The 22,009-nt window shown below is 41.7% G+C and overlaps 1 protein-coding gene across 3 annotated transcripts in view; it reads left to right on the top strand.

Annotated features, from left to right (window-relative positions):
- Positions 1-21,685, top strand: part of piezo1 (piezo type mechanosensitive ion channel component 1 (Er blood group)) — a 78,182-nt gene extending 56,497 nt beyond the window's left edge. For 2 of the 3 annotated variants that reach the window (XM_088012990.1, XM_088012989.1), the window contains exons 34-54: positions 358-530; positions 689-786; positions 2,662-2,796; positions 3,618-3,876; positions 6,093-6,281; positions 7,538-7,672; positions 7,798-8,101; positions 8,457-8,586; positions 8,735-8,882; positions 9,778-9,930; positions 10,061-10,122; positions 10,419-10,577; positions 10,845-10,992; positions 11,380-11,568; positions 12,714-12,806; positions 12,962-13,134; positions 14,264-14,386; positions 14,471-14,550; positions 15,202-15,388; positions 15,984-16,125; positions 17,902-21,685. In XM_088012990.1, the coding sequence (XP_087869116.1) occupies positions 358-530; positions 689-786; positions 2,662-2,796; positions 3,618-3,876; positions 6,093-6,281; positions 7,538-7,672; positions 7,798-8,101; positions 8,457-8,586; positions 8,735-8,882; positions 9,778-9,930; positions 10,061-10,122; positions 10,419-10,577; positions 10,845-10,992; positions 11,380-11,568; positions 12,714-12,806; positions 12,962-13,134; positions 14,264-14,386; positions 14,471-14,550; positions 15,202-15,388; positions 15,984-16,125; positions 17,902-18,024 (3,203 nt within the window). In that variant the 3' untranslated portion in view covers positions 18,025-21,685. The remainder of the gene's footprint in view (positions 1-357; positions 531-688; positions 787-2,661; positions 2,797-3,617; positions 3,877-6,092; positions 6,282-7,537; positions 7,673-7,797; positions 8,102-8,456; positions 8,587-8,734; positions 8,883-9,777; positions 9,931-10,060; positions 10,123-10,418; positions 10,578-10,844; positions 10,993-11,379; positions 11,569-12,713; positions 12,807-12,961; positions 13,135-14,263; positions 14,387-14,470; positions 14,551-15,201; positions 15,389-15,983; positions 16,126-17,901) is intronic. The other variant, XM_088012991.1, reaches the window with a different exon arrangement.
- The last annotated feature ends 324 nt before the right edge of the window (positions 21,686-22,009 follow it).

Genomic DNA, 22,009 nt, shown 5'->3' with positions numbered 1-22,009 from the left:
AACTTTAAAGTTTTGCAATTTAGGGGAAAATATTGTCCTGCATTGCTGCTGAATTAAACGTATATTTGCACTTTTGTATCTGGATTTAACATATGGAATATTTTCACATGCTAAATCATATTTTTATTTGTTGGCATTCAGTTGATTTCTGATACTGTAACTTCTCTGTTATGTTTTAGTCTTATTTTCTTTTCATTGTTTAATTCTAATCTGATTTTATATTTTTCATATGTTACTTTGATGGAGTTCAAATCTGTTTTTAACAGTGCTGTGTAAATAAACTTGACATTGACATTGAATTAGGAAGCACCAACCAAGCTATAGACAGGGTCTTAATTTATTTGCTGTGTGCTGCAGTGCATGGAGAGATGGTGCAGAAGATCCTGGACATCCTGCGCTTCCTGTTTGCCATTATCCTGGCCATGGTGGACGGAGTGACCCAGTGGCTCAATCTGCTCACGAAGCAGTATAGAGACACATCCACGGTCCTGTGCAACGAACGCTACTTCATCATCCACAAAATCAAGCAGGTGTGTGTGCAGAGCTGAAACCTTTCTTCCGTTACATTGGTTTGTTTGTTGGACCAAATGCACAAGAACACAAGCATGAGCATTTTAAAATAATAATTTTACAATTGTACAATGTCTGTTCTACAAACTTTGAATGTGTGTCTTCCCGGTCATTGCAGTGTGACACAGCTGAGTCCAGAGAAGACCTGGTGTCCCAGAACAGTGAGAGTTCCAGCCAGAACACAAGTTTGGATCCAGAACAGGCTACCAGAAGCAGGTTAGTGTGACGTTGATTGTAACTTCTTCTTACCCTTTATATTGTCAACATGTTTTAACATACCACAAATCATAACTTTGGTAAAAACTGATCAATGCAGCACCATAAAGTAGGAAAAGGTCGTACATTCAGGCTGATGTTAGAAAATCCTGGACTTCAACTGGGGTCACTTCAACTGGTAACCCAACTGTGTCTGATGTAAACTAGTTCTTATTGTAGGAGCACCAGTCCCAGTCTGAAGCTAAAGGAGTCTTTGGGTTGGACATTTTCATTCTGCCTCCAGACTAAAGTCCTTCATGCCACAGCAAGTCTTTAGGACTCAGAGGGAGATGGTGAAGATGTCATAGATCATGACCAAAGCCGCCCAGAACTCGATCTGGAATGTTGTTTTGGATACTCCGAGGAAAGTGAGCCTAGATCTGTGGGACGTGTTGAAATGCTCAATACAGACATGGAACGTGTTTGTTGCTTCAGGCAGAAACATGCTCCTGGGTCATTGATCATCTCTGCTGCTCCTGATGCCCATTCAACTTCTCTCAGGGTCAAGAATGGAGAAATGACTTCTGGCTAAAGTCGGCCTTTACCTTCTTATTTTTGGACCTGAGGTCTTTCCTTGTAGAGTAGAGGTGTTTCCACTGACCTGGTGGGCTGATTCCATGTCAGGAAGACAGATGGTTGGTCTCTCTGCAATCGGGACAGAAGCTGAGCCCACAGGGCACAGGGTGGTCACCGAGGTGATGACATCTTCCATGCTGCCTAACGCAGATGATACCAGCTTTTAAAGCCTAGATGTTATTCAACCTTATTCTTTTTAATTCTCAAGAGTAACTGCGTCTTTTCTTTTTATTTGTTTTATTTTTGATGCAGTTTCTGTAAAACACACTCCACTAACCCTAACCCTACTCCACTTTGAAACAGTTGTTACAGAAGTTAAAAATAATCATCTTTGATATAGTTCTGAAAAGACAGGATGGTATGATCCTTCAAACCAAGAAACGTATTGGCTGTTTAGTAATGGTCCAGTACATCCAGTTTATGAGATGATCCAATACACTACAGTGGACCGCTGTGTGTACTGGTGTTAGCGAACACAACCACCTGCTAATAGCAGAATCCTCTAGAAGCACTCACAACTGCCCATTTTAATAGTTCAAACACAAAATACATCTTAATATGCATTAATACACACAGAGGAACCATCTTGGGGATTCAGCCAATCAGTGTCAATAAAGGTAAAAGGCACTTCACAATTGGTTGTGTTGCAGTCAGCAGCCAGTAGCGTGTTCAGTAACATTATGTCTTGATTTTTCAGATTCCTAAGCTGTGTTTTCTTTCAAGTATTTTAAATTTTCTCTAAGAAAATCTAAGACTGTATGAATTATTAATCACAAATAATTTGAAGTTATGATCTGCAGAAAAATCTGTGAACAGATGAATCTGTGAATTCTGAACCTTGAACCTGTCTGCTGTGTTAGAAGGGTTTATTTAATACAGTTGGAGGCTTCTTAATGTTTATGTGTGAGTATATGAGCCAGTCCAGGGGAAACACAAGAACTACTTCCTTTCTTATTTCAAAATAAGAGTCCTATGTCTAGATTCTTAAAGCTTTCACCTTTATATCCAAGTTCCATAATAATAATTTAGTTTTGCAGAAAACATCACATAGACCCAAACCAGTAAATGCTTTGCTTTAGTCATGTAGCTTAATGTAGTTCTCATGGCATGACTAGCAACATGAACATGTTGTTACTGAAGGGTCTGCTTGAGATGCTGCAGCTTCCCCAAGAATAAAAATAATATGAATCTTTAACAGTTTGTTCTGAAATGTTTTCTGGTTCTTTGTATTCACATGTACTGTGTGTCTCTACACGACAGATTGGAGACCCCCAGGCGCAGCAGCAATGGGAATCTCCTCACTGAAGACGTCCTGAGCAGCAGCATGGGACTACAACCAGAACCACTAAGACAAACCAGACACTCCAGAACAGCCAGTGAGATCCTGTCCAACAGGTGAGGCATCTGAACATGGAGATTTCTTTTACTAACTTTACAGAGGGCTGTGACTCTGCAACAGCAACACCAGACTGGATGCAGAGGATGGGTGATGTGTAGGAGGAGAATGCTGATAGGTAAAGAGGCAGTATTATGTAAAATCGACTCTTTTGAGCTTTACATCATGTTATGATGTTATTTCCTCATCAAAAACATACCTGGAGTGTTGTCTTGATTCTTTCATGCAAGTTTGAGAGGTCCTCTACTCTCCATGGCAACCATTCAGCAATGCAAAACACCTGATTGGACCTGGCAACACCTTAATATCCCAGTTTCCATGCTTCTGCCTCCCAGAGAACCCTTCTTCCAACATCCACACTCTGCTCCTTCAGACTAGCGATTAGCAATAAGCAAACACCTGGTGGAACGGAGCTATGAGCTCCTCATCATAGGAACTATGTCTCAGTGAAGACTTGGTAAAAATGTTGTTAAAAGGTTAATGGAGAGAGCTGTGATGACTTCCTGAAGGTGGAGTTTCAGAAAGAGCAGGAGTTTGTAAAGAGACAGAGGCCCAATTTTAAGGCCTTGAGTTAAAAAGTAAACTTTCTTTTCAGTCATTTTTGACAGCATTTTTATAACAACTGAAGGTAACATAGTTAGTTGATTGTGCTGTAAAATGGCACCATGTGCCTAGAGAATACATAATACTATCCCTTTAACAACACATAAGGTGTATTTTAGCTCTGATCTTTGATGTTGTGAGTTTTTAAGGGATCTCTGATGAAGACGATAAGATGTTGTGACGTGCGGTCAATGTCTTCTGCTATTTTCCTCCTCAGGGCGTTTTTCATCGAGGAGCTGGAGCAGAGTAGAGAGTTCTTCAACAACCAGAACCGCCTGCTGAGGCTGCTGGTAGCCGTGTTCAACCTGCTGTCAGCTAACTCCGAGCTGCTCTGCTATTTCATCATGGTCCTGAACAACGTGGTCAGTGCCTCGGTCATATCCCTGGTCCTGCCCATGCTGGTCTTCCTGTGGGCCATGCTGTCTGCTCCCAGACCAACCAAGCGGTTCTGGATGACAGCGATAGTCTACACAGAGGTACACTCACATCGGAACTGTGAAAATGCCATTTCACCGTCAGATGGTGGATGGACTGAACTCAGCCACATTCACGCATTCCCACTCACAAACACACACATTTACACACAGATACACAGATGAGAAGGCAACCTGGGGTTAAGTGCCTTGCCCAAAGGCACATCAATAAAGGACAGGTGGACTCCACCCAATGAGCCAGAGTCGACCCGCTAGTAGAACTATCCACTTTCATCTCAGATCGGTAGGGTGGAGCAGTAAATTATTTTCTCTATACAAGGTGGTCTGGTAATGATGAAATGCTGGAGCTCGAAGACCCGCATGCTCACTTTTAAACAGCAGAATAGAAAATTGTTAAGCTGACAGTGATCCATCACAGCAGTGGAGATTGAGAGGTTAATATACAGTTGGGTCCATAATTATTCACATGCCTGAGAAAATTCAAAATGATCTTTTTATTCAACAAAGAAGTCTGAGTCTGATAGGATATGAGTCAGCCATCTTCTAAATGTACATTTTGAAATTTTCTATTTTGATTTACATTTTAACAAGAAACGCATCAAGACTTATTTAAACCCTGTTCAGTAAGGAGTAGAAAAAGTCTAATAAAAACCTTCTAACTGCTAAGCAGCTTTTTGTTTCGTTTGTTTTGTTTTTGATTCGTGTTTTAAATCTGCGCTTTACTGTGTGCAAAGCCAAACTTCCTGGCCTTTCTGCTGGATGAAGTGAAACATGCCTCCAAGTGTTTAGCAATCAGTTTTATTTTAAGCACCATTAGAGACAAAAAGCATCAGGTGCTCAACAAGCGCCCCCTGGTGTTCAGTCGGTTCTATGTGTAGCCTTGACTTTTTAGGGAAACAATCATTGTCAGTTTTGGGATATATTGAAGCATTTTAGTTTGGTAAACGTCCAGATGACCATGTTGCAGTCCAAACTGGGAGACGATCTGAACTGTTACTTAAACTGTTACTTAAAGGAGGGTGAACCGGCTACCCAAGATCCTCCTGTTCTGTCTCTGTGTTTGTGGCTGTTACTTCCTGCAGTTTGGGATTTGTTTCTGTTTCTGTTCTCCTCTGTGCTGAACCCAAACTGATTGTGATCTATGCAGTTGGTTTCTAGAATCGCAAATATGTTAATCTATAAATAATCCATAAATGAGCGCAGAGAAAATTTGAATCACGTTATTCAAACTTGGGTATTATAAAGTCTAATGGCTACAGGCGGAAATGACTTTCTGTGTCGCTCTGTAGTTCATAGTGATTATTATGGTGACTCCTTCAAGGTACATTTCCTGCGCCATACATCACTGAATATAGAGCTCGTAGTGTAACAGTTTTCTTAATGATGTTTAAAAAAGATTAGCTTTGTGAACACATGTTACAGGATGGCTATGTAATCCTTCAGCAGGATTTTAACCACCAGAAGAAAAATAATCCTAAAAGTTGGGACAAGACTACAGTGAATCAGTACCTGTTCAGTAACAAATGACCAATCTCAAAGTTGTGCAGCTCCCTAACTTGCTGATCAACATATCATTTTTAAGTTTGTTCCTGGCAACAAAATGAGAACTGCCTTTGGAAACCCCAAACTGTATTAGATCATTTTAATGATTGAATGTCATTAAATCTGTTTTTTGAGGAAAAATGCTTGGAATGAACCTAAAATGTATTACTTAAGATATAGATTTCTTATTGAAAATTTCATACAAAGAGAAACATAAAAAGTCTCCATCAGCTCCATTTGCTGGAGTAACATTTAAACCAGGGGTGCCCAAAGTCGGTCCTCGAGGGCCAGCATTTTACATGTTTTAGTTCTCTCCTTGGTGTGTGTGTGTGTAGATTTGAGTTCATATCAGAGTAAAGAAGCAAACTCCTTGATGTAATAATAATAATAGACTTTATTCATATTGCCCTTTATTTACATCATTATTTACATCTTTATGTACAGGATGTAAATGATCATTTACATAAGCATGTAAATGATCATTTACATCTTTAGATCTCAAATAATGATGTAAATAAAGATGTGCCTGATCAGGATGGAGGTTGGCTGAGTCACTGTTCTTTTCACTAATCACTGACATTTTCTCCATTGTTTGATGAGAATCAGTGTCTGTGATGCACTGCTGGTGAACTGCTGGTGGAAGCTCAGCAGTTCACATGTACTGCTGAGCTTCCACCACACTAATGGGACCGTTGTGCCACTCTGCCTCTTCCCAGGCCATGGTGGTGCTGAAGTACATCTTCCAGTTCGGTTTCTTTCCATGGAACAGTGTTTATGAGATGACCCTGAACGAAGACAAGCCCTTCTTCCCACCGCGCATCTTTGGCCTGGAGAAAACCGACAGCTACATCAAATATGACCTCCTGCAGCTGCTGGCTCTCTTCTTCCACAGATCGCTCCTCATGGTCAGTGAATCATGCTGCACACGCTCTGAACAGCTTTCCCTTCCTTTTACTGGTCAAGCTGGGATTTCTCTATTGATTTCGTCCCTTGATGCCAGCTGTGTGTTTTTCGGTCAGTGTTTGCTCGCAGCCTCTCGGTGAAAACCTGTTGCTGTGTGTCTTTAAATCTGTTCCTTTAATCTGTTTAATTTATTGTGACAAGAATAAATTCCCATTAATGAATAATTAATTCCCATTAATTGTAAAATTATGTAAATGATTTAGATCATTTATATGATCAAAATCATCAAAATTATCATTACATGATTTTATCTCAGTAAATGATGGATGACACAATAAATGCCCAGCCGTAATCTGACCCAGAATGAGGCTTTTCCTATATAAACTGAAATGTTCCATGTTCTCCTGTGCTATTGCAGTCCAAAAACATGCATTTTAGAATATTATAATTTGACCAGAGAAGTGTGTGTGTAGAACATGTCTAGTCTATATATGCTTCCTGCCTGGTGATTGCAACCCTTCCCTGACCCTGAACAAAACAGGATGTTGATATAGACGGATAACCAGAGACCCAACAGAGCCAACATGCTAAGAGCAGTGGAGGCTGGGGTCGCTCACACCAGGAGCTGATCCAGGGTCAGCAAAGATGCACATACAGGATGAAAGATGGAAGCAGGAAAAGACAGAACCAAGTGGCTGGACTGGTGTCCAGAACCATCTGGACCTGGCGTGGGCAGGATGTCTCAGAGTCACATCGGTAGACTGCTGCAGTAACAGGACCAGGGTCGGGTTGGACCTCCAGAGCCAGACCAATCAGACATAATGATGACTGGTGAAGGCAGTAATGATAGATGAGTGAACAAGAGAAGCTCCAGAAATAAAAATGGCTGAAAGATGAAAGTGGAGAGGTTGTAGTGGAGCCAGAGGTCATGGGAGCACTGAGACAGTGACCCTCAGGGTGGGACAGTGGATCAGTCAGACCATAGAGGAGGAACCCATCAGCCATAGCAGATGCTAGACAGCTCAGAGCTTCAGGTGTTACCATGGGAATGCTTTATTGAGTTAGCTCTATATAGCTATCCAGATGTGTTATTATGTTAATAAAGTTCCTACCTGAGGAGACACGGTGTGGACTCAGCAGGATGCTGAGTGGTCTGCTGAAGTGGACCTGATGAAGAGTCAAGACCAAACCCTGACCACAAGCCCTATGAATATGACACTTCTGTTACATTAGGCAGTGTTTTTGTGTGTGTGCACAGCAATACGGTCTGTGGGATCACGAGGGCCCACTGGAGGAGCAGTGTGCGCCATCAGAAGATGGACATAACATCATAGCAGGAGAGGAAAACGGGAGCAGGAAGGAGGAAGCTCAAGACGCTAAACGAAAAGACCAGGTAACACAACGCCAGCCCTGAAGAACCTCACCACTGGTCACCTTACATTTTTACATTTTATGAAGGCGTCAACCAACATGAGATAACGGCTTCACTGAATAAAAACTTTTGTTCTGATGACGTAGGACATTGAAGAAGCGGGTCCCAGCTCAGGCGCCGCCACCATTCAACCACCTGATGCAGCTGAGGCGCTGCCTGATGGGCCGGGGGGTGAGCATGAAACCAGGAACAACAACGTGGATGTTCTGGACGGGAGGGAGAGAGATAGTCAACCACTGACAGGGGACGTCCCAAAGAAGGACACCAAACGGTTGATGGTGGACATCCTGAAAAGGGACAGCAAACGGTTGACAGGGGACGTTCCGAAGAGAGACAGCAGCATCCGGTTCCGCAGAAAAAACAAGAAAGCAAAAAAACAGGACAGCAAAGGTTTGTATCATCCTGAGTTAGCTGCAGTGTTAACATTAACTGCAGACTTTGGGCCTGGTTCATCAAGACCATTTTATGGCCTTCCACAACCAAGCCTGAATCTGATCTTTCTACTCAATATTTTGAGTATGAGATGACATGGAGAGTATGAACAAGACATGTTACTGGATTATTACTAGTATATTTTTTGCTGCAACCCTGTCACCTGTAATGGACCCCTGTCTTCCCCTCTATTCTTGCTTTTCCTTCATCATGAGGCTTCCAACTATCTACTGTGAGCTTAGATCGCCTAAGAGGTTGTGTGTCCTTGTATGACTTACAAAGATTATTGAGCTCTTTGTGTTCTCTTTTATAGCAGAGTCTCTGTCAGAGACTGCAGAGTCTGTGAAGGAACCAGGGAATAAAAAAACAAAAGACAAGAAGAGTGAGGCAATACTCAGATTAATCGCTGTGGGACACAAGATACAACAAGTCTTCATAACAGGGTAAGACATGCAATATAAAATCACTGTGGGAAAGTTTTACTGTAGTGGCCATCAGTTATTTAAAACCGATTCAGTAACTTCATGTTTTGCTCGATTGAATCCATTTTAAGTGACAGTAAACATCAAACCTGTGTGTTTTTCTCTGCAGGTTCCAGAATGTGAAGCAGCCGGCTCAGAGTTTCTTTAGGAGTATAACCAAAGATAAATACCGGGCCTCCACAGATGTCTACGCTCTGATGTTCCTCACTGATGTCGTTGACTTTGTCATCATCATCTTTGGCTTCTGGGCCTTTGGGGTAAGAGACGACTGCTTCACCTAACCACACACACAGTCATCCAGGATGTTTACCTCTGCTGCTGCAGCACTCAGTGTTGGCATCAACACACAGAGCAACGTTGAAACTAAGACGTACTAATACTCACTGTCTACTGGAACCAGGCTGCCTCTTCTGGGTGATGACCCACCATTATAATAGTAATCTGAGGTTCTAGACCAGAGGTCTGCCACAATGGCTCTTAATAACTTTGGCTAAAGATGATTAAGAACCAACTAATGTTTTTTAAATACACATATAACAACAAATACAGGTTTTAGACATTTTTCACTTTCTTCATGGAATAATTGCATTGAAGTTCCACAACAGAATGGCATAAAAAGCACAAATAGCATTTATTTAGAGCTGTTGCTCTTGTCATTATACTGGAAACACAAGGATGCTTATTTTTTTTCTTTACACGCTTCCACAAATATCAATATCCTATAGAAGAAAATGTACCAAACAAAAACAAGCTGTTTTAGCTGTTTAAATCTAAATAAGCCGCTGCTGGCCATGCCCTCTAACTCGAGGTTTACACCCAAATGTGAAAATGGCTGCAAACATGGACAATTACACAACCCTTCATCTTTGAAAAGCAGAAGTAGAGCCTCCTGCACAACCAATAAGAATGCAGCAAGTGGTTTCTGGATGGTAAGTTAACAAAACTGTTGTCTTTTCCAGCAACCATGCGTTTCTAAATGTCATTTGGGTTTCAATCTGTCCATTAGTTTATTTTTGTATCATAGGAACAACACCAGACAAGAACTTAAATGCAACCAAACTTGATTCGAGCACATTTAATCCTGCTGCTGCCATCTGACTCGTTTCAAGTGGAAGTTAAATGTAACCTGAGTTCATCCTGTGTCCTGTTCAGAAGCACAGCGCTGCAGCAGACATAGCATCCACCCTGTCGGAGGACCAGGTTCCCGAGGCCTTCCTGGTGATGCTGCTCATCCAGTTCAGCACCATGATCATCGACAGAGCTCTGTATCTGCGCAAGGCCGTTCTGGGGAAACTCATCTTTCAGGTTCATGTCATGCATTCCAAGCTGATTGGCTTCAGAAAGCTGCTTGTTGAGCCATCAGCTGACTGCTCTGAGAGCTCAACCCGTCACTTCCTGTCCACTATGCTCACCTGGTGCCGTTGTTTTCCTCCAGGTGATCCTGGTTCTGGGAATTCATCTGTGGATGTTCTTCATCCTGCCTGCTGTCACGGAAAGGTGACGTCCGATCACTTTGTGACATTCATAACCTGCTTCATACAAACGATTTGTGCAGACATGAAAGTAGAACTTGAACCAACAAACCTTAGTGAGTCCTGACTGGATCACATGACTGGTGTCCAGGATCCGGTTCTGCTGGCAGTGTCTGCGTTAGCTGTCACCACAAAATAGACGTTTGCTAAACTACTAGAACTTTGACCAGAAATTGTGAAGTCCAACAACCCCTGAACACATCACCTGACCTTCTAAATGAAAGAGCTGAACATATCATCTGTTTGTCCGTCTTGCTTTAGGATGTTCAATCAGAACTTTGTGGCCCAGCTCTGGTACTTTGTCAAGTGTATCTACTTCGGCCTGTCAGCCTATCAGATCCGTTGCGGTTACCCCACCCGTATCCTTGGCAACTTCCTCACCAAGAAATACAACCACCTCAACCTGTTTCTCTTCCAAGGGTAAGGAAATATCACAACCATAGCAATCGTAATCGTCTCTTCTGTACATGTGACTTTATAGGTTCATATTCTTGGATTCATTTCAGTGAATCCAGTGCTTGACATTTGCAGGACAATTGTGATGGATAACCAGTCTGGGTTGGTTTTATATCTGTGTGTGTGTGTGTGTGTGTGCGTGCGTGTGTGTGTGTGTGTGTGTGTGTGTGTGTGTGTGTGTGTGTGTGTGTGTGTGTGTGTGTGCGTGCTTGCATGCGTGTGTGTGTCTAGGTTTCGCCTCGTTCCATTCTTGGTGGAGCTGCGTGCGGTGATGGACTGGGTTTGGACCGACACCACCCTGTCCCTGTCAGACTGGATGTGTGTCGAGGACATTTATGCCAACATCTTCATCATAAAGTGCAGCCGGGAAACAGAAAAGGTTCGAACCAGAAGAGTTTGATGTCTAAGACTCGTCAGATATGTCAAGGAAGTGCTTCACAAAAACATGCCCAATTATGCAAAAGAGAAAAGATGACTCAAACTCATTGTTAGAGCTCTAAACTGGTAATATTTTACATTTTACAGTGTTTCATATTCTGAGGGGCAAATGAAAGCAATCACAACAGATTTAAAGCTGGATCGAATCAGACCTGCTGAAGCTGTTTGTCATTAATTGTTTCACCGTGTTTAATCCTGTAAATCCTGTGGAAAGTGACTTTAATTGATTATTTTTATATTTTCACAGAAAATGCTCAAACCAACTCCATAGGTTCTGTTCTGTGTGGTCATAAAGATATTTCTATAATCTCAATCTTATTCTTTTCAGAAATACCCTCAACCTAAGGGCCAGAAAAAGAAGAAGATTGTGAAATACGGCATGGGCGGACTTATTATCTTCTTCTTAATCTGCATCATCTGGTTTCCTCTTCTCTTCATCTCATTGGTCAGATCGGTGGTGGGCGTAGTTAACCACCCAATTGATGTCACAGTCACTTTCAAACTAGGTGGTTATGAGGTAATCATGCACTTTCATGCAAACTGAAACAAAGTCACTATGTTCTGTACCATAAGTCCTGTTATGTTAAAAGAACAGACTAAATACAGCCTTAGTTCAGCTTCACCTCAAAACGTCATTTACAAAACTATACAAAATGAAATTAAATATTAAGGTTTATGTGTAAACAGGATGCTGTTGGTTGTCATAGGAATCATAAATGTATAGTTCTGTTGAGAAGTTTAGCTAGATTCATTATGGGCATAAATACATTTTTTAAAGGACCAACAACTGTTTTAAGCTTTCCATCATGTTATGATGTTGTTCCCTCATCAAAAACTTACTTGCAGTGTTGCTTTGATTATTTCATGCATGTTTGAGAAATCTTTTAATCTCCCGTGACAGCCATTCATTATACAAGCTGCTTCTCAGTGGAATGCTGGTAAAAACAGTTCTAAAGGGTTAATGGACGAGCCACGTTGTGATGACTTCCTGAAGGTGGAGTTTCAGAAAGAGCAGAAGCTTCTTAAAGGGACATAAGTCCAATTTCAAGGCGTTGGATCAAAAAAAAATAAATTAAGTCATACAGCATTTTTATAACAACTGGAGGCTATAAAATAGCACTATGTAGCAGGAAAATACATAATACTGCCCCTTTAAAGAAATATAATCAAATTTGGTTTATCGTTACCTAGAAAAAATATTACTGTTATAACTATAAACTTATAGAATAGTGAAAAATTACATTTTAATATTTTTTTACACGGTTGGTTCCATAAGAGGATTAATAAATTCAAAAGTATCATTAAAGGATGCTATTTTGTGTAGTTTATTGGTACAATGGTGAATCTAGCTGCTGTAGAAGAAGACTGAACAGGTGTCGATGTGTTAATGAGGCTTTGACTTTACGCAGTGAAGTAAAAATCAAAGCATTTTCTATTAAGACGTTCTCTAATGAATTTATGAATACTTTCGTTATTGTGGCAAATACTAAGATACCAACTTGCCTTCCTGTAGACTTCTTCAGTCCCTGTGGAGATAATGATTGAAAAAAATTAACAAACCTAAATTAAGCGACTTCCAAGCAGTGTATGTAAACTTGTTATCATAACATGTAGTGGCACCGTATGGCTCCATAAAGCAGCATGTTGTGTCCTGTGCTCCAGCCCCTGTTCACCATGAGCGTGCAGCAGCAGTCCATCCATCCCTTCACAGCTGCTAAGTACGACCAACTCACCAAGACGTTTGGAGACAATGCCGTAAGTACTGACTTCTCCCAGCTGCCGTGTTCAGTGTGTGTTGATGAAAAGTCCAAATATCATATAAAATCCAGTTTCATCATCACTGCTCCGTAGACTCGGTGAGAACTGATGATGCTCCCAGGTCTCTGAACTCTGTGTGTCCCTGCGTTTAGGTGGCCATGCAGTTCATCACTCTGTACAGCTATGAGGACATTGTGACGGCCGTGATCGAGGGCAGTTCAGGGTCTGTGTGGAGGATCAGCCCCCCCAGCAGGCAGGAGGTCATCAAGGAGCTCCTGAACAGCCATGTAGACATGACCCTTCGCCTGGCCTGGACCTTCCAGAGGTCAGACTTATTCCAGCTGTGCAGTGCATGTTGCTGTCTTTTGCACATTCCTAGCTCTTATTGAGAAGGATGTTTTTATGAGCTGCGTTTCCATTATCCATAGGATCGCACAAATTGAAACTACAAAAAAAATGTGTTTAAAGATGCAGCATGTGACTTCTAAAGAGAACATGTGTTTTACATATTTGTTAAAACTGTCACCATGTCATGACAGTTTGCTGAGACAGATAATATGTGAACAGATCATTGTCCTACACATTCCTGCTATTGCTATCTGAAGAAACGCACCGCTCCCGACCCCAAACAGCCAATCAGAGTCAAGGGGCGGGGGCTTTAGCACTGTCAATCAGCCTCATGTTCTCGCTGTTCAACATGCTGATAGCAGAGAAGCAACTTACTGTTACAGAACAACTGTTTATCTGCAGTCATCTGTGGCCATGCTAACTCGTGTTAGCATTCACAACAGGATCTGCTAACAGGAAGGAGCTGCAGAGAGATTGTGATTGACAGCACTAAGACCTGCCTCCCTGGCTCTGATTGGTTGCTTCTTTCTAGCACTGGTATCAGAGAGGAGGAAGCAGAGGAGCTGGATTTTTTATTTATTTTTTCTTTATAGATTATCTGTCTCATAACATAATGTCACGACATAGTGACAATGTGCGGCTGTTTCCACCAGAGCTCTCACACCTTCACACAGTTCAGAAAAAGTTGTGTGTCATTCCAAAGTTTTGAATCCACAGCTCTTCTGCAAAATCACCGACTACAATTTCCCCAAAACACCGCGTACATAATCACTTCCAAGTATAAGCTGCTTGTCGCTCCAATGACTGAATAAGAAACCAACGTCTCCTCTGATTGGCTGATAGACGATGAGCGCTAGGGCTACAGCTGAGTTATGAATATATCTCATTTAACTGTTCAGATCCATCGCTGCCATGATTTTTAATGACTACCATGTGAACAAGTTTATTCACATGTGATTTTAATTTCATTTCCTATTTAATGGAAACACCACAATCATGAAATTGTATTGTAGCAGAATATAGACAAATATTTGCACACATTTGTAATGGAAATGCAGCTACAGTTCACCATCTCACTCCGGCGTGTGTGTGTGTGTTCCCTACAGGGATCTGGGGAAAGGTGGGACCGTTGAACACACGTTTGGTAAACATTCGATAGACCTGGAGCCTGGGAACCCGGTCAGAGAAGAGCTGGCCTATCTACTGATCGGCAACCGGACTGAGCCTGTGTGAGTTCAGCAACGTTTGAAACCCTCCAGCTGTGATCAAAGATTCAGTCCTAACAGATCACTGACTCCCCTTTCCCTCCACAGGCTCGTTCCTCATATGTTCCCTAACTACATGCGAGCCCCCAATGGAGCTGAGGCCAAACCAGTCAGTCAGCTGTACAAAGGTCAGAGTTCAATCAGTTACTTCCCTGTTCAACCTTCTCAACACCACCTGAAAGTTTTCACTTTGTGTCAAGTTAGAACCTCAAATGCTTGTTGGGATGTCGTGGTATAGTCAAAGCAGCATGTAATATGATGTGGAAGGGAAATCATACTTGAAGTAAAATCTGAAAAGTGCAGCAGGCACTTAAATTAAAGTCCTGTCAGTTAAAAGAGTTTTGTTCTGAGTCTGTTTCTGACCTCGGAGGTCAACAGTAGAGAATAAGCAGCTTCACCTTCCAGCAAGACGACAACCCAAAGGTTTCAGTCAAAGCAGATTGTTATTAGAATGGTCCAGTCAAAGACCAGACCCGGATTCATTCCAAATCTGTGGCTGCACTAGAAAGATGAAGTTCACAGAAGCAGCATAAGTTGGTTCCAAACAGTTTTGAGTCTGAAAACAAGAACATCAAATTTTCAGGCAGAAGTTTTTAAAAGCCATGTATCATTTGAACCTGCTCTGATAAAATGTTGTTCCGTTTTTCACATGGAATCCTAAAAAATAAATACATAGAAATGTGTGTTTGAAATATAATGAGATATGTAAAGTCCATTGGGTGTGAATACCTTATTTTCCTTGTCAGTGTGTGTTTAACTGACATGTGTTGGTGTTGCAGACGATGAAGCTGATTACCAGAACATCACCCTGTCCCTGAAGAGCGACAGGTCTGTGAACGGCTCGGGGGGGCAGGAGTGGTGGGACATCGCTGTGGCGCCCTGCCGGCCGCCATGCAACGTCCTCCCCATGGTCATATTCAACGACAAAGTCAGCCCACCAAGCCTGGGCTTCCTGGCTGGATACGGGTAGGAGACGCGTCGCTCACCACACTGACACAGGGTTGCTACGGTAACACTATATAGTATTCATACTTCTCTTCAAAACGTAATCTCTGAAAACATCTCCACTCTCAGCGCTGCAGCACAGGAGGAACCCTGAAACTGTTTTACTGTTGTTGACAAGGCAAAGTAGCAAAGCACCATCTCACATCAGAAGTTACACTGAACTGCTGTGAATAAATTAAAATATGAATAATGACAAATACAAAAGCATCAAAGACATGAGAAATGATCACATGTTCTTCTTGTTGCATCTTATTTTAATCAAATGATGTCCATAATAAAAACATATTTGGAACTCGTTAACTCTGTAAATTTCTTTTTAACAATAATTATTTACTAAAAATTTTAATCACTTGACAGCCATAAATGACAGGACTTGGTGTGTCACCATGTAAGCTTCAGTTGAACGAAGGCAAAAAAAAAAAAAGCAACTGTATCTGGAGTAAAACAAACTTTTTCATTTTATTTAGTTTCGGGATTGGTCAGATTGAAGCTGATCTGTTTCTGTCTCTCTGATTGGATGGTCTTTCCTAACCCGTTCTCCTCCTCGTCCTCCCAGGATAATGGGTCTGTATGTGTCGGTGGTCCTGGTCATTGGAAAGTTTGTGCGTGGTTTCTTCAGTGAGATCTCCCACTCCATCATGTTTGAGGAGCTGCCCTGTGTGGATCGCATCCTGAAGCTCTGTACCGACATCTTCCTGGTGAGTTCAGGCCAAATGCATTCACTCCGAGCCGCAAGACGGACTCAACCCACAGCTGTTTGTTTCTCACCGTCTGGCCTGAAGCCAGACTAAACCTGACCTGCTTTAGCTCAGGAATGACCAGAAATAACTCCATTTGCTAAATGATACAATAATGAGAATTTTGTTACTGTTCTTTTTCAAATTCAGACAATGATTCACAGCCTCCTTAACAACCAGTATAACTTTACATGGTTCATTTATTATTTTAATCATCCAAGTCCAAGACTTTGAGGATGGAAGGCCTCTTGACCATCACCTTAATCCCTGGTTCCCTCTGCAGACGGTCAGATTCAAGTCCTGACTCTTGCAGAGCGTTTTGGACAAACTAAAGGATCAGTTCCAGTGTAAACCTATCAGAGGAGAGGGAAAAAGCTTGTGCTGCACTGTATGTAAACTTCTGACCTTAAAGAAACCCAAACCGAACCTCATTATTCTAAAGCAGGACAGGTGTAGCATCTGTCAGTCGACTCCAACAAACCTGCATTGCTTCTTGACCTTACTGCTACCTTTGACCCCATCGACCAGTTTTTCCTTCCATCTCGTCTTCACAACTTTGTTGACATACGTGGTTCAGCTTTGAAATGGTTTAAGTCCCACCAGTCTGATGCTTAATGGCTTTTCTTCATCTACATCTTCTCTGGGCACCTCAAGGCTCCATATTGGGCCCTTTACTTCTTTCATTGTATATTTTTCGGTCGGGCTCAATTGTGAGACGCCACATTGCAATACAGACGACCTACACATTTACTTACCAGTGGGGCCAGGATGCAGTAATCCACTGCTTTCGCTCCTTAACTGAATCTCTGCAGTCAAACAAACAGTGGTTAATTCAGAAGCTTTCTGCTTCTTAATGACCAATTTGGAGAGAAAGCTGCATCCGGCCTGGGAAGTTTGACAATGTGAAAAACCTCGGGGTCACCTTTGACAGACAGGGCTTTGCAATTCAACAAACAAATTGCATCTTGTCCGATCTGGATGATGTCATTTACATCTTCGAAAGAAGGTTAAGACTTTCTTAAATCATTGTGACTGTGAGAATATTGTTCAAACTTTTCTCAGTTCTAGAAATGATTACTGCAACTCTTTTTTTATGTTGGTGTAGCCCAATCATCTTTGAACCGCCTCCAACTCATGCAGAATGCAGCAGCTCGTCTTTTTATCAACACTTTTAGATGGAACCACATTACTGTGTTATCCTCTCTGCATTGGCTTCACGTCCATTTTAGAAGACATTTTAATCTTTATTTATTTTTCAAGCCCTAAATGGCCTTTCTCCTCTTTATTTATCAGAGTTGCTTTGAGATCAGTTCCTACTTAGTGTTCCATGTACTAACCGCAAACACTGGTTCTACTACGGAGGTGATTTCTCCATAGTAGCACCTCGACTGTAGAATCAGGTTCCTTCAGATCAAACTCAGCCCTTTTAAGTCAAAGCTTAAGACTTTTTATCTTGACAGGCTTTTCCTACTTGAATGTGTGTAGGAACACTTCTGATTTTATTTTGCTTGTTCTGTGTTGCTTTGCTCCGTTTCATTTCTTGTATTTATCTGTTGCTGTGTCTTTTATGTTCTGTTTGACTCTAACTTTGGTCTTTTACACTGTGGCTGTAGTGCTCTATAAATATATAGTTGGTTGGTTTAATGTCATGTTTTTCCACAATGGCTCACTTCATGGGATACGGAAGTGTCCTGGAACATTGTTGGTCCAAATAACCGATGTTTCTGTGTTTTGAAGGTTCGGGAAACCGGGGAACTGGAGCTGGAAGAGGAGCTTTACTCTAAGCTGATCTTCCTCTACCGCTCTCCAGAGACGATGATCAAATGGACTCGGGACATCCACCTAAGAGAGCAGGACTGACGCCGACTGTGAACCTGATGTGAAGCACAGTGAGGAGGCGCCTGGTGGACAACTGATGGCGGGCGCCTCAGAGACGCTGCTGTGTAGGCAGAGTAATGTGCAATGTGAACCATCTCCTCATGCTGGACTCTTTGTGTTTCTGCTGCTCCCTGAGCATCTGGATCAACCTGAGCACACACACACTGTAGGAGTCGGGCTGCGGCCCCTCTGGGAGTCCTTGAGGGGATCCTGGGGGTCGGGAAGCAGCTGGGTGTCTGTCTCATCTCTGCAGAGCAACCGGAGCTTTGACCCGGGCTGGGTTTGTGTGGGTTGGGCGGCCAGAGGAACCCAGCAAGCGTACGACTTCCTGCTGGTCCAACCAGCTGCAGGCCTCATGTGTTCACCTTCTCTATCCTGGATCGGGTTGGAAGTCATTAGAAAACAGTTTTTTAAAGTCACTGTGATTGGTTGTCACAGCAAACAAAAGACAATATGCTCACCCTTTATTGAAAGAAGAAAAAGAAAGGTAAAGGTAATTTCATTTATAAAGCACATTTTCAGCAACAAGGCAATACAAAGTGATTAGATTTTTTTAAAAGATGAAAATATGAGGTCCCAGTAAAGTTTCTGCAGCAGAACCACCCCGTCTGTTTGTTACAGATGCATGTAAATACTCTTGGTCATATTTAACTTCTCTCTGTGCTGTCACACAAACAGAACATTTCACACATTTTGCTCTTTTTCATCTCAAACTCTAATCAGGAAATCTGGACCAGCTCTCTGTTTTAAAAGAGGAGTATGGAATCCTTGAAATGAGGTTCTATTGAAGGCTTAGAAGCAAACACCATCCTACCTAACACAACTGGTTTTTAGTTCACACAGGCCTTTGAGTGGTCATTATAACAGGAAACGTTAATAAATCATTAATAAATCCAGATTAGTTTGTCTCAGAAGCTGAAGGCCCAAAGTAGATTTCTGTTGTCTTTTAAAGGGGCAGTATCATGCATTTTATAACATAATCAATATGTTACTTTCAGTTGTTATAAGCTTATATCTATATATCAAACATAATTTAAAATAAACTTGACTTTGCAATTTAACTTAAAATTACTTGAAATTGAACCCCTGTCTCTTTAAGAAGCTCCTGCCCTTTCTGAATCTCCGCTTTCAGAAAGTCGACACAGCAACATTTCAGCCTTTAACATCTTTCTTAGAAGTGTTTGCACTAAGCAGAAGCGCAGCTCCACCAGGTGGTTATGGCTGCTGCCACCCGTCTGTAGGAGCTGAGTAGAAAAGGTGGAGATCTGTGAGAGCAAGCGTTTAGGCACCTCCTTATTGATCACCACAGGATTCCCCAAACATGAATGAAAAAATCTTAGCAACACTCCGTGCATGTTTTTGATGAGGGAATAACATTTTAACATGATGTAATGCTAAAAAATTCAGTTTTACTCCAGGCTGCTCCTTTAACTTATAAAGAAATGTTGTACTTGTAAAGAGATCAGTTTCTCTCAGAGACTGAAGGCCCAAAGCAGACTTTAAAGATCTCCAGTCTCAGTTTATGTGAGCTTTGCTTTATTCACCTTTGACCTGATGCTATGCTTACATTAGAAGTTATTTATACAGCAGCTGCTGGTTACTGACATGGGAAATGAAGGTAGGAGGCAGCGCGCCAACGTCCCCTTCCTGGAAACAGAACAGCTGCTGCAAAACTAAAGCAGTGGGTTTTATTTCAACCCTGCTAATAGTTTTGCTGTTTAAACCATCTTCCTGTCGTTTCCACACAGTTCCACTGAGTGTTACACTTTCCATTCTCTATATAACACAGGAATGTCGTTGGTGTGCTGCTTTGTGAAAACGGTTAGAAGTCTGCTTTGGGTCTGGCACCTTGGACTACTTCAGCCTCTGGTACCAACGGAGCTGGTTCTTCACTAAAACATTTTCTACTGCTTTTAACAGAACCTCAAATCAAAAATCCCAAACTGTCCTGTTGCCATAGAGATGGAGTGTCTGTCATAGAGATAGAGGAGTATTGGATTACGGTGGTAGTGGAAAGCTGGACGTTGTTTCTAATTGGCCTCTCTAGTCAAACTGACTGACCAAATCTCTGAGTCCACCACAGTTCCCAGTTCAATCCCATAGTCAATAGACTGGCTGCCAGAGTGGACCAGTCACCAGGCAGCTTTATCTGCTTCTTCACTCAGTCTGAAACGATGGAGAGTTTCAAAAAATATTGGAAGGTAGAAATCCCTCAATTCTGCCTAACCTATAAACCATAAAAACCCAAAGGAAGATCTGGTGAGTCTACAGACCAGACAGCTGTAGCAAAGACCTTCAGACACGTCTCTGCAGTCTGTCACAAAGACATCATCTCTTCTCACTTTCTCAGTTCGAACCTATAAAAACAAATTGTATATGACACAGTTTGAAAGACAAAACAGGATTTTGGCAATTGATTCCCAAAGAGCAGAACATTGGCACATTTTAAAAATGGAGGATTCTCTTTCCCATTTCTTTAACCTTGAAAAAAAAAACACTATCAAATACCAGCAGCAGATCTTTATGTTGCAAATCAATCAATCAATCAATCCAAAGACCATTGGACCACCAGAATGTTCCCTGGCTCCCCCCAAACCATGAACTTAGTACCAGCCGACTACTGAACAGCAGAATGACCTGTTGTGGTTTTTCTGTCAGGTCTGTGGCTGATGGAGGGATTTCCTGTGTGCTGTGATCCACATTCAGAGCTAAACCTCAACAGCTTAGCCTCGTCTTTTCTGAGTTTAGACCCTAGAACAGAGATTAACTGATCGAACCAATGACCTGCTGTAAGGTCAGTGATCGGCTCATAGGCTGGTCACAAGGGGTCAGGTAGTGTGTGTGTGTGGAGGCAGAATATATAAAACACTATGTTAACACTACTGTAATGAGCTGAGACCTCCTGGTGGAGGTTGGTGCTCCACCACCAGACCGACCAGGGGAGTCCTGTGGGATCCTGAGGGATCCAGCAGGCTCAGCAGGCCTTCTGTGTGCTCCAAGTAGGAAGTCAGTCAGGGAAATGTCCGACTGGAAGCGCTCAACTGTTTGCCTGGTTACGATCTACCAAGACCAAGATGTCAGCACATCATCCTAGCAGTGAACCATAAACAGCCCACTTCAACCTTCTGACTGCGCAGAGCTGCGAATTTAAATGGGAAGCAAACATTTATTTATTTTATTTTAGTTTAGAGATGATGATGCTTCCCTCACTGGTTTTACTTTTCTTTTTTCTCCCAGTTTAGCCAGATAAACACCAACAGGTGATGGAATGATGCTGACCTCCTGCTGGGAGGCAGTCATCCAGCTTCCTGCCCTCCTCTGCTTTCTCCCCTCTGTAAAAAATGTAGCAACATGAGAAACTTCAGATAAACTGTAGAGCTGAAACACTGCAGTGAACATTCATTGAACTGTTGGAAGGGTTGGATGATGGGTTGCACTTTGAATTTTTTTTCATTTCCAGTGAAAAGCAAGTATCCATTGTGACTGTATATAATATATGTTATGTTCTGTTATGATAATTTGATGATTCAATAAAAAGCAGTGTGATATATTTGCTGGATCATGTGAGATCTGTTAAAAATGATCATGCTTTTATAAACTTAAAAAAAATAAATAAATAAATAAAAACAAGTTGGATTTCTGTTATCAAGGAAAATGTCTGAGTTCTTTCTGATATCCTGAATCTGAACACAACATAGCACAGTACAAAAGCACACAATCCTACCATGTTATTTTGCTTTAGTTTCTAGTGCAAAATATCTTGAAATAAGACTAACTTACAAGTAGCTTTTAAGTGAGACAGAGGAGCTAGTTTTAAGCCAGTAATTCCTTAATATTATGAAAAAGTATTTGGTGGATTATTTCACTACCATGGGGAAAAATATCTTGTTGCAAGTGAAATCATTTTCCAATGGAATAGTTACTTCTTTAAAAATCAATATCAAACGATTATTGATTTCCGACTGGC

The sequence above is a fragment of the Poecilia mexicana genome, unplaced genomic scaffold (genome assembly GCF_051168715.1).
Source record: "Poecilia mexicana isolate PSO_F unplaced genomic scaffold, ASM5116871v1 scaffold_15, whole genome shotgun sequence".
Lineage (NCBI taxonomy): Eukaryota > Metazoa > Chordata > Actinopteri > Cyprinodontiformes > Poeciliidae > Poecilia > Poecilia mexicana.
Note: the sequence above shows the minus strand (reverse complement) of the source record. Positions and strands in the feature narration are given on the sequence as shown.